The 14,081-nt window shown below is 36.1% G+C and overlaps 1 protein-coding gene across 5 annotated transcripts in view; it reads left to right on the top strand.

Moving 5' to 3' along the window:
• The window catches only part of acoxl (acyl-CoA oxidase like), a 354,958-nt gene that overhangs the window by 120,542 nt on the left and 220,335 nt on the right, over nucleotides 1-14,081 (top strand). For 4 of the 5 annotated variants that reach the window (XR_015506450.1, XR_015506451.1, XM_087279832.1 and 1 more), the window contains one exon: nucleotides 13,942-14,081. This exon is cut by the window's right edge. The exons of the other annotated variant lie outside the window; for it this stretch is intronic. Coding sequence is in view for 2 of the 4 variants with exons in the window: in XM_087279832.1 (XP_087135958.1) it covers nucleotides 13,942-14,081 (140 nt within the window). In the remaining 2 variants the exon portion in view is untranslated. The remainder of the gene's footprint in view (nucleotides 1-13,941) is intronic. 5 annotated transcript variants of the gene reach the window in all.

Genomic DNA, 14,081 nt, shown 5'->3' with positions numbered 1-14,081 from the left:
TTGCATGCGTGAATCAGAAACATTTCCATTCACTAAATGTGCAAATAAAATATGATCCACAAACTTATTAATGATTCCTACTTGTCTTTTTCGTGATAAATAGTTGGCAAAATCTGATATGTAGCGGGGAAAAAAGAAGAAAGACATCATCAGACGCTGGATTCGAACCGAGTTCATGCTCGATCGTGTCAAAACATGGTGACATGCGTCTTACGAGCTGCGCCACTGAGACTGTTAAGGGTACTGCAACATTTTACACCTATAAATCACACTATTTCTTTTCTAATTCACTCAGTGCAATGTTCAGACCCAACTGTGTTAACCGCATCAGCTAAACTCTCCCACTCTATTTTTTTCTTTTTTTGTTAATTCCGGAGGACAAATTTGCAAATAACACCGCTTTTCTCCGGTCTACCTCCGAAAGCAGCACCTACAATTCACATTCTGTTCAAAGTTTCTCTTCTTGCTTGCTTTTGCCTTTGCTATTTCGTTGGGTTTTGCCAAAATAGAGTCATTAGCATATTCATACGGGGGAGGAGGCAGGGAGGGGTTTTGTGCTCGTGCATGTTGCGCTCAGTTTCACGTTCATTCAGATGTACAAAAGAATATGCGTAGGATTCGGCGTACGCAGTGTTTCCTACATCTGAATTTTTTTCTGCGTACGCACATTTACAGCTTTGTGCGTACGCAATGTTTTAGTAAGATTTCCACGCAAGTCTTCGTACATGAGGCCCCTGGACTCTGTGGAGGCCATTTCAAGACTATTTTAGCTGTTTTTGTCTAATCAATGTAATTATCTAGAAATATCAGTACTGTTCAGGTGAAGAGAGAGAGAGAGATTATTATAATATATTATAAATAAATATAAATAATTATGCTAAAATAACAAATCTATTGGTGGCCAAAGACAATCGCACAGTAATGTGTGTGTTTGTGTCTGTGTTCATACATATTTCACTCATACATTCATATTTCAGTTACGGTTTATTTTGTATGGAGTATACTAAACATTTTTATGATTTTAGATTCATTACTTTGTTATAAATGTAAACACCCTGCTAACATAAAGATGAGCACCGTTTATAAACTAACATTTATTATGTATTAACAAATGTTCCCCTATCAGGGCTTAACAATAAGGACTGCCCGGTGGTCCAGGGCCAGCGTGAGAGACACATGGGACAGTAGACAGGATTGCGTGCATTTTAAGTTTGTGCTTTTAAGTCTTTAAATGTTATCTTCTCTGTGATGTCGTTAACACCATATTGCTTTTTGGTTCCTCTTATGTGATTTGAAGTTTTGAGCATGCTATTTTGTCCCATAACCTGGTGACAATCAGTTAAGCGAAGAAACGCAACAGGGCGGCAACAAATTATAAGGCTAAAAGAAAATGTCTGTTTCTAACGTCTCGAAAGCAGACAATTACGTGGGAACAAAATGACAAAAAATTAATTGATGTTTTGCACAATTTGCCATCAGTTTGACAAGTCAGCCACCTTTTGTTAAATAATTTCAAACTGCAATAAAATACCTCCACATTTTCCATACTGCTCTTTATGTTTGCATAACACTTTGAATTTTTCTTATTAAACATTTCTTAACATTTTTTAGGTATTGAAATTCTAGATTTACAAACATCACATTATTTTTGACACATTATTTGAAATATGTGGCTAAAAATAGCTATTAACTTCCTTTTTTTTTTTTTTTTTTTTGGTGGGGCCAGTAAAAATTTTGGCAGGGCAAGTACAAATCTAAACCACTGGCCTGGTCGGGTCAGTTGAATAAATCCTTAGTGTTGAACCCTGCCTATTGTTTTGAGGTTTCCAAATGTTTTAAAATGAAAATCAATTTTTATTTCTTCTTTTTTTTTTGATTGAGCAACTGTTACTTCACTTAAACCTTTATAGTCTATGGGCTCTATTTTAACGATCTAGTTGCAAAGTCTAAAGTGAGTCACACTCCGGATGCGCCGCTCAGCGCCACGACACGGCGCGCACATGACAGTTGGAAGTATGGCACACCAGACGTGCACATTCGCATGTTATTTTAAATGAAATGATTCAGATGGCACTTTGTGGTGCGGCAGAAATATGAACAGTGCATATTGAACATAAACAGTGGCTGGGCGGCATGGACAGCCGGCGACTCGCGGCGCCAGTGTGCATACTCTCATTGAAATATATGTTTAGAATTCTGAAATGCATGGGGCTGCATGGCTGCATGCATAGCGACACATCTGCGACCCCCTTATAGCTCATTGTGCAAAAGCATTAAGAGCATGTCCGAATCCACTTTTACTATTTTAAGTATGGAAATATACGCTCTGCACCCCAGCGCATGGTCTAACAGAGTTGTGCTTATTCTCTTATTGAGTTATGGGTGTGTTTTGAGAATGACATGCATTAAACCAAACAGAGTCTCATCTCCCATTCCCTTTGAGAGTCAGTTGCGTTGCGCATTTGCCATTTACATGGCGGACTTTGTAAATGGAAAACCTGAACGCTTCACTACCGAGAAAACAGTTAAACAGAGCACCTGCAGCACGAGGATAAAGAACGAGCCTCCTCCATTCAGCCTCTTTACTTTACTCCTTTACTTTCATGAATAAGAAAATGGTGTTGTACGCACTTCACTAAAGACATCCATTAGTTAGTTTGTTAAGCGCAAAGATTTGATTAAAACTATTTGTAAATTCAGTTCTAATTTCCAGCAAATGAATAAATGAACAATAATAATGAAGTGTGGTCAGAAAGCTGAGTTATATCCAAACACACATCCTGTTCTTATGCCTCATAGGGTGATGTAGACGTCTCTAAAACAGGTGGAAAAATCTAAATTAGTTTTGCAGCCCAAGACCGGTTACTCACTGAAGCTAAGCATGGCTGAGCCTGGTCAGTACCTGGATGGGAGTCCACTAGGGAACACTAGGTTGCTGTTGGAAGTGGTGTTAGTGAGGCCAGCAGGGGGCGCTCAACCTGTGGTCTGTGTGAGTTCTAATGCCCCAGTATAGGGAAGGGGACACTACACTGTCAGTGGGCGCCGTCTTTCGGATGAGACGTTAAACCGAGGTCCTGACTCTCTGTGGTCATTAAAAATCCCATGGCACTTCTCGTGAAAGAGCAGGGCTGTAACCCCGGTGTCCTGGCCAAAGTCCCTCTATCGGTCCTTACGATCATGGCCTCCCAATCATCCCCTTCCACAGAATTGGCTCTATCACTGTCTCTCCTCTCCACCAATAGCTGGTGTGTGGTGAGCGCACTGGCGCCTTTGTCCTGTGGCTGCCGTCGCATCATCCAAGTAGATGCTGCACACTGGTGGTGGTGTGGAGAGACCCCCCCTCGTGATTGTGAAACGCTTTGGGTGTATGGCCATACACAATAATTGCGCTATATAAATACACATTACATTACATTACATTAGATCCTGTCTGTATTAAGCAATGTATAAGTGTTTAGACCTGCATAGGCGCATAACTAACGCGCTCTGCTCTGGACTTTAGAGCAGCTTTTAGTTGGTCAATGGCGCTGTCTATTTCAGTTCCTCAAAATAGCAACATACCAATAATGCACCCTAACACACCTCCTTTATAGACCAGCACACCCATGAGTCCACAATCAGCGCAAATGGATTTGCTATTTAAACATTGTGGCGCAAAACGTGAAAATTACAGTTGCGCTTGTCTGACAATGGCAATAAATACACCATATACGTCTTGCGCCTTGTTGTGCAGTGTCTAAAAAAGCCCAAACTCTTCATTAACTCAATAAAAAATAATTCACTTGGCTGCATTTATGTTCATAACCTGAGGATCAGCATCAAATTTTCCTTCGGGACTTTGTTTATGTCGGCAGTCACTGGATTTCTCCTATGTTTAGTCGAGTGGGAGTTGCTGAAGAAAGGATCTGCCCTTGGACAAGATGAAAACATGTTTTGGACAGATAAGAGCGAGCATCTTTGCCTATCATCTCATTTTCCATGCCACGCAATAAGCCAATAATAAGCTTTGATTGACGTTACGTTTGTTATTGATCTGAGGCTCAAGTCCAACCAGAACATTTGTGTGTGCTGGAAACTGTACTCAATGAACAAACATGGCAGATCACTTTCATTTACTCTCTGAGATGCTGCAGATTAGTTTGTTTGGCCGTTTCAGCACAATTCAGTTCAGAATTGATGAAGACAGTATGGTTTCCAGGGGATACATTTTACTGTAAAGACAAATGAGTTTGAACTGGAATCGAAAGAATTTAACCCTTGTGTAGGGCTGTCATATTTATTTTTTGCTGGGCGATATATTGCACATAATTAATTGCAATAAACGATATTACTGCCACTTTATAACATATCACTAATTTTTAAAATACATTTTATTTTGATTTATTTTTTTACTAATTCATTTTTTACTAGTTTCCTAGTTTTCTAAGATGATATTCAACGCTTAATTTTTTATTCTTATTTAAATTTTAACAGTTTTTTTTTCTAAATATTTTTTTACTAATTTACTATTTTTCTAAGATGATATTCAGCATTTTATTTAAATTTTTTTATTTAATTTTTTTCATTTTCAATATTTTATTGAATTTATTTTTTTTTATTTAAATTGTTTCATTTTCAACTTTTTATTGAATTTAATTTTTATTTAAATTGTTTCATTTTCAACATTTTATTTAATGTATTTTTTCATTTAAATTGTTTCATTTTCAACATTTTATTTAATTTATTTTTTTTTATTTAAATTGTTTCATTTTCAACATTTTATTTAATTTATTTTTTTATTTAAATTGTTTCATTTTCAACATTTTATTTAATTTATTATTTTTTTTAATTGTTTCATTTTCAACATTTTATTTAATTTATTTTTTTATTTAAATTGTTTCATTTTCAACATTTTATTAACTTTTTTTACTAAATTTACTTTTTTTATTTTTACAAATTTACTAGTTTTCTAACATGACTCTCAATATTTATATTAGTTATTCTTAAAGTTTTACATTTATTTTATTATTATTATTATTTTTTACATTCTTTTTCTATTTACTGGTTTTCTAACATGACACTCAACATTTAATTCGTCATTTCTAATCTTAAATTCTAAATTAAATGAATGACAAATGAGTTTGTACTTGAATCCAAAGAATGTAACTCTTGTGTAGGGCTGTCATGTTATCTATTTTTTGCTGAATGATATATTGCACCCAAATTAATTGTGATAAACAATAATACTGCCACTTTATAACTTATTTCACTAATAAAAAAAATACATTTTGACATCATAATAGTGTAATAATTCAAGTACACTGTTTTAAAGAACACTTTGGGCTCTATTTTGACGGTCCATACACAAAGCCAAAACGCATGGTGCGAACGCTTTCAGGTCATGTCAGAATGCATTTTTGCTTTTGAAAATTTTTTTATTTTATTATTAAATTTTTTTATTAGTTTACTTATTTTCTAAAAAGATACTCAACATTTACATTTTTATTTATTTAATTTTCTCAATTTCTTTTTATTTATGTTTATCTATTTTGTACTAATTTTCTAATAGGCGGTTCATTCCACTGTGGCAACCCCAGACTAACCCGAAAATAAAATAAATGTATGAATGAATTTTCTAATGTGATACTCAATACTTTTGATACTTGATCCTTTTTTTTTTTTACAAATTTTAATCTAATAATTTTTAATATATATATATATATATATTTATTTTCTAACATGATACTCAACATTATATTATTTAGTCTTATTTAAATTGTTTAATTTTCTAAATTTTTATTTAATTTTTTACTAATTTACTAGTTTTCTTACATGATACTTAATATTGAATTTTTTTTATTCTAATTTAAGTTTTGTAATTTGGGGTGACACAGTGGCTCAGTGGTAAAACCCATCACTTCACAGCAAGAAGGTCACTTGTTTGAGTCCCTGCTGGATCAGTTGGCATTTCTGTGAGGAGTTTGCATGTTCTGTCTTTGTTGGCGTGGGTTTCCTCAGGTGCTCTGGTTTCCCCAATAGTGCAAACACATGCGCTATAGGTAAACTGGGTAAACTTAATTGGCCATAGTGTATGAGTATGTGTGTGAATGTGAGAGTGTATGGGTGTTTCTCAGTACTGGGTTGCAGCTGGAAGGGCATCCACTTTGTAAACATATGAAGTATAAGTTGGTGGTTCATTCCACTGTGGCGACGCCTAATAAATAAAAAGACTTAGCTGAAGGAAAATGAATGAAGGAATGAAATTTTTAATTTTCTGCATTTAATTTTTTTTTTTTTTTTTTACTAATTTAAATATTTATTAATTTACTAGTTTTCTAACGCGATACACAAGATTTTAATTTTATTGAAATGTTCTAAAACTGCGTTTTTTCTGTCATGATACTGTCAGAGGGTTGCTCAGGTCACTAACTCTAAGTATGAGTGCTTGACACTAATTAGTGTGTGTGTGGCCGTGAGCAAGGCAGCAGAAATGTCCATGAGCGTGTGTTTGAATGAGTAAGACAGTGTGTGTGAGGTCTGTAAGGACAGTGTGTGTGGACAAGATCCTCTCATGTACGTGTGATTTCTCTGTGTGTGGCTCCAGCTCTTTAGAACGACTCCTATTGTACACACTCTCCCATCATTACATGTGTCAACATTACAGACTCACATGCTCCACCACACACACACACACACACACACACACACACACACACACACACACACACACACACACACACACACTGGACGCACAGAGACCCAGTGTTGCAGATTGTTTTAGTTTTTTTACTTTTAATTGTTAGCTTGATGTGATGGACTGTTGTTTAGTTTATGTGGAAAACATAACATCTAGAAAACCTACAGAAAACATCTAGAAAACATATATTAATCAGTTAGTGGAACGATGAGTATTGGAGTGCTCAGCTTTGTCTCAGATGTTTGTAAATGTAATTAATACTTTAGTTTTAGTTTTATAGACATCGTTATAGTTGTTGGTGTATTTTTACTTCATGTGGAGCTGGCATATTTTAAATGTCAAGTTGATATACACACTCATTTTTAATAGTTTGAGGTCATTCAAATTTTAATTTGTAATAGACATATTTATATATTTTATCAAATGTCCTAATTTCAAATAAATACTTTAATTTTAACTTTTAAAGAATACAGGAAACAACAACACTTGTTTAACAACACTTTAACAACTACTATTATTATTAATAATGATGATGGTGATAATATTAATAATAATAACAATAATAATAATAATAATAATAATAATAATAACAACGAAAACTAGAATAATGACAATGAAATTTCAGCATCTCGTATTATTATTTGATATTAAATATTGTTTTATTATTATTATTATTATTATTATTACTACTACTACTACTACTATTAATATTATTATTATTAATTATTTTTTAAAGACTGGAGTAGTGACATTGAAGATTCACCATTTCATATTATTAATACGATTTGATATTATATGTTTTATTATTATTATTATTATTATTATTATTATTATTATTAATTATTGTTATTATTAATTATTATTATTAATATTATTAAAAGACTGGAGTGGTGACATTGCAAATTGAGCATTTCATATTATTATTATTTGATATTATATTATTTTATTTATATTATTTCCTATTATTATTATTATTATTAATGAAGACTAGAATAATGACAATGAAAATTCACCTTTTCATATTAATATTATTTTAGATTATTTATTGTTTTTATAATAACAATAATTAGCATTGGAGAGACTGGAGTAGTGACATTGAAAATTCACCATTTCAAATTATTACTATTATTACTTTATATCATTTTATTATGATGATGATTATTATTATTATTAAAATACTGGAGTAGTGGCTGAAAATTATGCATTTCATATTATTATTATTATTTGATATTTATATTGTTTTATTATTAATAATAATAATAATCATTATGATTGTTATTCATTATTATTATTATTAAACGACTAGCGTAATGAAATTGAAAATTCTGCATTTCATTTTATTATTATTTCATATTATTTATTGTATTATTACTATTATTATTATTAAGTATTATTATTATTATTATTATTATTATTATTATTAAAAGACTGGAGTAGTGACATTGAAAATTCAGCATTTCGTCACATGTATTCGTGATTTAATCACATGTAAATAATATTATTAAAATACATATAATTTATATAAAATATATATTTATTTTATTTAAAAAAAAATGGTTCTCAATATTGCTGATTTTAACTCTATATTTAGTCAAATAAATACAGCCTTGATGAGCAAAAGACACTTATGTGTGTGTGTGTGTGTGTACATGTATAAAGATGTCTTTAAAATTGTCTAAGTTAAGTACTTATCAATGCACATTACTAATCAAACATTTAATTTTGGTATATTTGCTGAAGGAAATTTTGCCAAGATTATCCACCTGACAGACTTTTCCATTCTGTATCTCCACTGCTCTTCTTTCATCCCATCTCTGTCTCTGTTTACACACACTTTCCTTATCTCTCTGTTTGTATCACCCGCCATTTAACCTCCACAGAGAGCTACTTTCTTTTCATCCGATCTGAAACAAGAGCCAGAAAGAGAAAGAGCGAGGTCAGACATATTTCAGACTCCTCATCGGACAGACGGCTATTGAGCAAGACGTGTCTAAACACATTCAGCCGTTAATGCGCCTCAGATAAGCGGAGCGTTTCTCCAACAGAACAATGAGGGGGTTTCATACTACAGGGTTATAAAAGTCAAAATACACAAGCAGAGCTTTGCAGAAAACCAGGCAGACTATGATCGTTTGTCTTTCATCTGGGCTCCGGAGAACTTGAGCAGGAGCCAAAAGTGTCAGGAGGATAAATTAACTCTTTGTCAGGAGGAAAATAGCAGGTTCAGTGACTCACGCAGGATGTCTGTCTGCAGAATGAGTGTGACACCTCATCAATGAAGCAATGACAGATGAATCATTCTTCAAATCATAAGAGTGATTGTGGATTCCCTCCGTTTCAGTACAATTTTCTTATCATGTAATCACTCTGTTTTTTAGTCTCGTTTCTAGGCATGTGCTTGCATATTCTGTAGACGCCTGTGCATACAGCTGACAAATATTATGAATACACTGCCAAATCTGCTTTTCTGGCGAGGCAGTGGCGCAGTAGGTAGTGCTGTCGCCTCACAGCAAGAAGGTCACTGGGTTGCTGGTTCGAATCTCAGCTCAGTTGGCGCTTCTGTGTGAAGTTTGCATGTTCTCCCTGCCTTCACGTGGGTTTCCTCTGGGTGCTCCGGTTTCCCCCACAGTCCAAAGACATGTGGTACAAGTGAATTGGGTAGGCTAAATTGTCTGTGGTGTGTGAGTGTATGTGTGAATGTGTGGATGCTTCCCAGAGATGGGTTGCGGCTGGAAGGGTATCCGCTGCGTAAAAACTTGCCGGTTCATTCCGCTGTGGCGACCCTGGATTAATAAAGTTACTAAGCCAACAATGAAATGAAATGAAATCTGCTTTTCTGAATGTGATTTGGTTTTGTTTCTAGTTTAAATATCGAAGTATTCCTAAATCAGGAAGCGTTTTCTAAACATGCAGAACTTCACGAGTTCACTCTCACAGATATTTGGCTGAATTGAATATGCGTATTTGGCGTGCTGTCCGGGGGGAGAGGGCTCTGAGCTCGGGAAGACACCCTAAGGGTGCTTTCACACCTGTGAATCGATTCAGTTGTTCAGAAACAGAAATTACAATTGTTACATTGTTGCTCTTTGCTCTTGGAGCGGTTCGCTTTCACACTGCAAAGTTTCTAATCGGACCAAAAGAGCTAAAACAAGTCACGTGCGAGTAAACTCTCCTCACATTGGTCAGAGTGTCAGGGTTTATTTTGCAGCGTCCCGCTAAGCTGTCAGGAGAAGTGGTGGTTTGGTGGTGATTGACAGGGTGCGCGCGCGCGCGATGTGTCTGAGGAGAGATGCGGTGGGGAGGAGTGAGAAGGGTGCGCGACGATGCCTATTTGAGGACCTGTAGGGAGACGTGAGATTACCGGGAGATCATCACTCGTTTGCGGGCATCCGGAGACTTGCGAAACTTCCCACCCCAATCATAATTCTCTCTTCATATAGCCGTATATGCCTATTACATATCCATAAAACACAGTGATACAACCGCGCTCGGATCGGATCGCTTTCTCACTACAATCGAACCGCTCCAGGGTTCGTTTCAATCGAGCCGAGACCACCTCATTCAAGCGATCTCGGAGCGATTACTTTGGCGCGGAACAGAGCGCGATTGCCCTGTTCACATATGCCAATCGAACCGCGCTAACTGGGCAAACGAAATACGTTCCGAAACAAAAGTGTAGGTGTGAAAGCACCCTAACTCGTGTTATTCCCCTTATCAGGATAAAGAGAGATAGGGTCCGAGCACAGTGTCTAGCCTGGCTCCAGAACGCTCTCCCCCCTCAGATTTAAATAGGTATCGGGTTTAATAGTGTGGAGTTGGGGTGGTGGAGGGACGCTGAAGTCGAGAGAAAACTGAGGGATGATGTGTTTGACTATTTGTAGGGGTTTGCTCATGAGCTGATTGGATAATAGAATGATTGTGTGTGTGATGAACTAGCCTCATCAAAGACTGACCGTGCTCCTCCCGAAATTTGTTTATAAAACAGCACATATTGTCTTGAGCGAGGCAGTGGCGCAGTAGGTAGTGCTGTCGCCTCACAGCAAGAAAGTCGCTGGTTCGAACCTCGGCTCAGTTGGTGTTTCTGTGTGGAGTTTGCATGTTCTCCCTGTCTTCGCGTGGGTTTCCTCCGGGTGCTCTGGTTTCCCCTACAGTCCAAAGACAAGCTGTTCAGGTGAATTGGGTAGGCTAAATTGTCCGTATTGTATGAGTGTATGTGTGAATGTGAAGGGCATCCACTGCGTAAAAACTTGCTGGATAAGTTGGTGGTTCATTCAGCTGTGGTGACCCCGGATTAATAAAGGGACTAAGCTGACAAGAAATAAATGAACATATTGTCTTGTTTTAAGTTATAAAATGTAAAAATTAAGTGAGTTTTTCCTTAAAACAAGCACAATAATCTGCCAGTGGGTTACAGGAAATAATCTCATGTCAAAATGAAATACAAGATGTTTTTGCTTATATATCTCATGCCAGATTATTTTGCTTGTTTTAAGGAAAAACTCGCTTAATTTTGACATTTTTTTTTTGCTTGTCTAGAAAATGCTTCTTGATTTAAGAATTTATTTATATATTAGACACAAAACAAGGGTCACACTTTATTTTGATGGTACGTTTGTTGAGTATAAGTTGCATTGCAACTACATGTCAACTAATTCTTATTAGATTATAAGTAGACTGTTAAGGTTGGGTTTAGGGTTAGTGTGAGTGAACACTTAGTGTAAGTAAGGTTTCTTTTAGTCAGTTAAATGTCTGTTGAAGGAGCTGTATTAACAGATATTAAGCTGACAGTCTAGTACAGGGGTCACCAATCCTGGTCCTGGAAGGCCGGTGAACCTGCAGTGTTTAGCTCTAACTTGCCTCAACACACCTGCCTGGGTGTTTCAAGTATACCTAGACCTTGATTAGCTGGTGTGTTTGATTAGGGTTGGAGCTAAAATATGCAGGACACTAGCCCTCCAGGAACAAGTTTGATGACCCCTGGTCTAGTAATACACAAATAGACAATCAAAATAAAGAGTTACCGAAACAACTCTTTTTTTCTTTTTTTTTTTTGCAGTGAATGGACTTTTCTGTTGTACAACATCAAAATTCTTGGTTATTACACTCACAGGCCACTTTATCAGGTTCACATGTCCAACTGCTCGTTAATGCAAATTTCTAATCAGACAATCACATGGCAGCAACTCAATGCATTTAGGCATGTAGACATGGTCAAGACGATCTGCTGCAGTTCAAACCGAGCATCAGAATGGGGTAGAAAGGTGATTTAAGTGACTTTGAATGTGGCATGGTTGTCGGTGCCCGACAGGCTGGTGTATTTCAGAAACTGCTGATTTATGGGGAAATTTTACCATCTCTAGGGTTTACAGAGAATGGTCCAAAAAGAGAAAATATCCTGTAAGCGGCAGTTCTGTGGATCAAATGTCTTGGTCACACTGGTTTGAGCTGATAGAAAGGCAACAGTAACTCAAATAAGCCCTGTTACAACCTAGGTCTGCAGAAGAGCATCTCTAAACACACAACAGGTCCAACCTTGAGGCGGATAGGCTGGAGCAGCAGAGGACAACATCGGGTGCCGCTCCTGTCAGCTAAGAACAGGAAACTGAGACTACAAAAGATTGGAAAAATGTTGCCTGGTCTGATGAGTGTCGAATTCTGCTGCAACACTTGGATAGTAGAGTCAGAATTTGGCGTCAACAACATGAAAGCATGGATCCATCCTGCCTTGTATTAACGGTTCAGGCTAGTGGTGGTGGTGTAATGGTGTGGGGGATATTTCTTGTCAGCAGCTGTGTGATGCTATCATGTCAATCTGGATTAAAATCTTGATTGTTGAATCTATGACAAGAAAGATTAAAGCAAAAGGGGTCCAACCCTGTACTTGTAAGGTGTACCTAATAAAGTGGCCGGTGAGTGTATGTATATATTCATAAAGTTGTTCCATTTTGCTACAAAGATGTTTTTACTCTTTTGACTTTGCAAATAATTTTTATAATAAGCTAATCATCTGATTGTGCTATGGCCATACACAATAAATGCGCTATATAAACACACATTACATTACATTACATAACATGCCAACTGTGATACTGAAAACTGCAATAAATAAATAAATAAATAAATGCCACCACAGAAATAAATAATTTTAAAATATGCAAAAATCTAAATCAATTACATGGAGTTGTAATAACCTTTCACAATATATTGCTTGTTTTTTGATCAAATACATGCAGATTTGGTGAGAACACATTTAGAAACATTGAAAAACTTAAACTGTAAGATCTGCATTAAATCTGTGCTTTTTATTACCTGAAACTGAGGCAACCTATAGCAATCAAATCACTGCACTGATGGAGACAGTTCACCCAAGAATATAAATTCTGCCATCATTTACTCACTTTTCCCTTCTTCCAAAGCTTTATAAGTTTCTTTCTCCTGTTGAACACAAAATGAGATATTTTAAAGAATGTTACAAACAGGTAACCATTGACTTCCATAGCTTTTTTTCCATACTATGGAAGTCAATGGCTACAGATTTCCAACATTCTTCAAAATATCTTCTTCTGTCAAGAAAGAAACTGTAACCACTTGAGTGAGTAAATAATGAAGATTGATTTTTTGAGTGAACGATCCCTTTAAGAGGAAATGTCTGTGCGTTTATCAATGCTGCTTCATTAATATCCACCAGAGGGTGCTGTTATAGAGAAACTATTCATTATACACACTGTCCCCTGTGATAAACTGCTGTCTCACGGCTTATATAGCGAAGATTTTTCTTCAGAATGTTCTCCAGTTGAAGAGTTTAGATGCAAAAACCTCAAACCTTAAAATTTGTATCTAAAATGAGCATTTCTCTCAGGCTGCTGTGTGTAGTTTCAGTCATTTTCGTCTTAAAGGCAATGAAAATAAGCTATTCTTTGCACTAAAAGTGAACACAAACAAAGGAGGCTGAGAAAAACAAATGTTTCAGTAATATTTCAGACGGCACTTGGAGGTTTTTGCATCTGAACTCTTCAATTGTTTGTCTGCCTGTTAAGGTTAAGGTTAGGGCACTAGGTTTGTTCAAATCCCTAACTCTTACGTAACTTGATGCATTCATCATTTATTTGTTATGGACATGAATTAAAAAATTGTGCAAGATCTTATGGAGAGCGTCTGTCGGCGGTTTCTCGTTAGGCAAGCACCACTCAGATTTTCAGATGTTGTATGATTGTGTAACCGCTGCATTATATTGCTCATGTGATTGTGGTCTGCTTGTTTTGAAGCTTTTGGAGCTGTGCAGATCAGTGAAGGATGATGCGCTGAAGGTGGTGGATGACTTCAACATACCGTCCTGCTGCATTCAGGCTCCGATCGCTGGAATCCCCAATCCTAGAGCCGAATGGGCCTTTTATCCAAAGCCAGA

Source organism: Danio rerio, chromosome 13 (genome assembly GCF_052040795.2).
Source record: "Danio rerio strain M-AB ecotype USA chromosome 13, GRCz13ab, whole genome shotgun sequence".
NCBI classification, from domain to species: Eukaryota; Metazoa; Chordata; class Actinopteri; order Cypriniformes; family Danionidae; genus Danio; species Danio rerio.
Note: the sequence above shows the minus strand (reverse complement) of the source record. Positions and strands in the feature narration are given on the sequence as shown.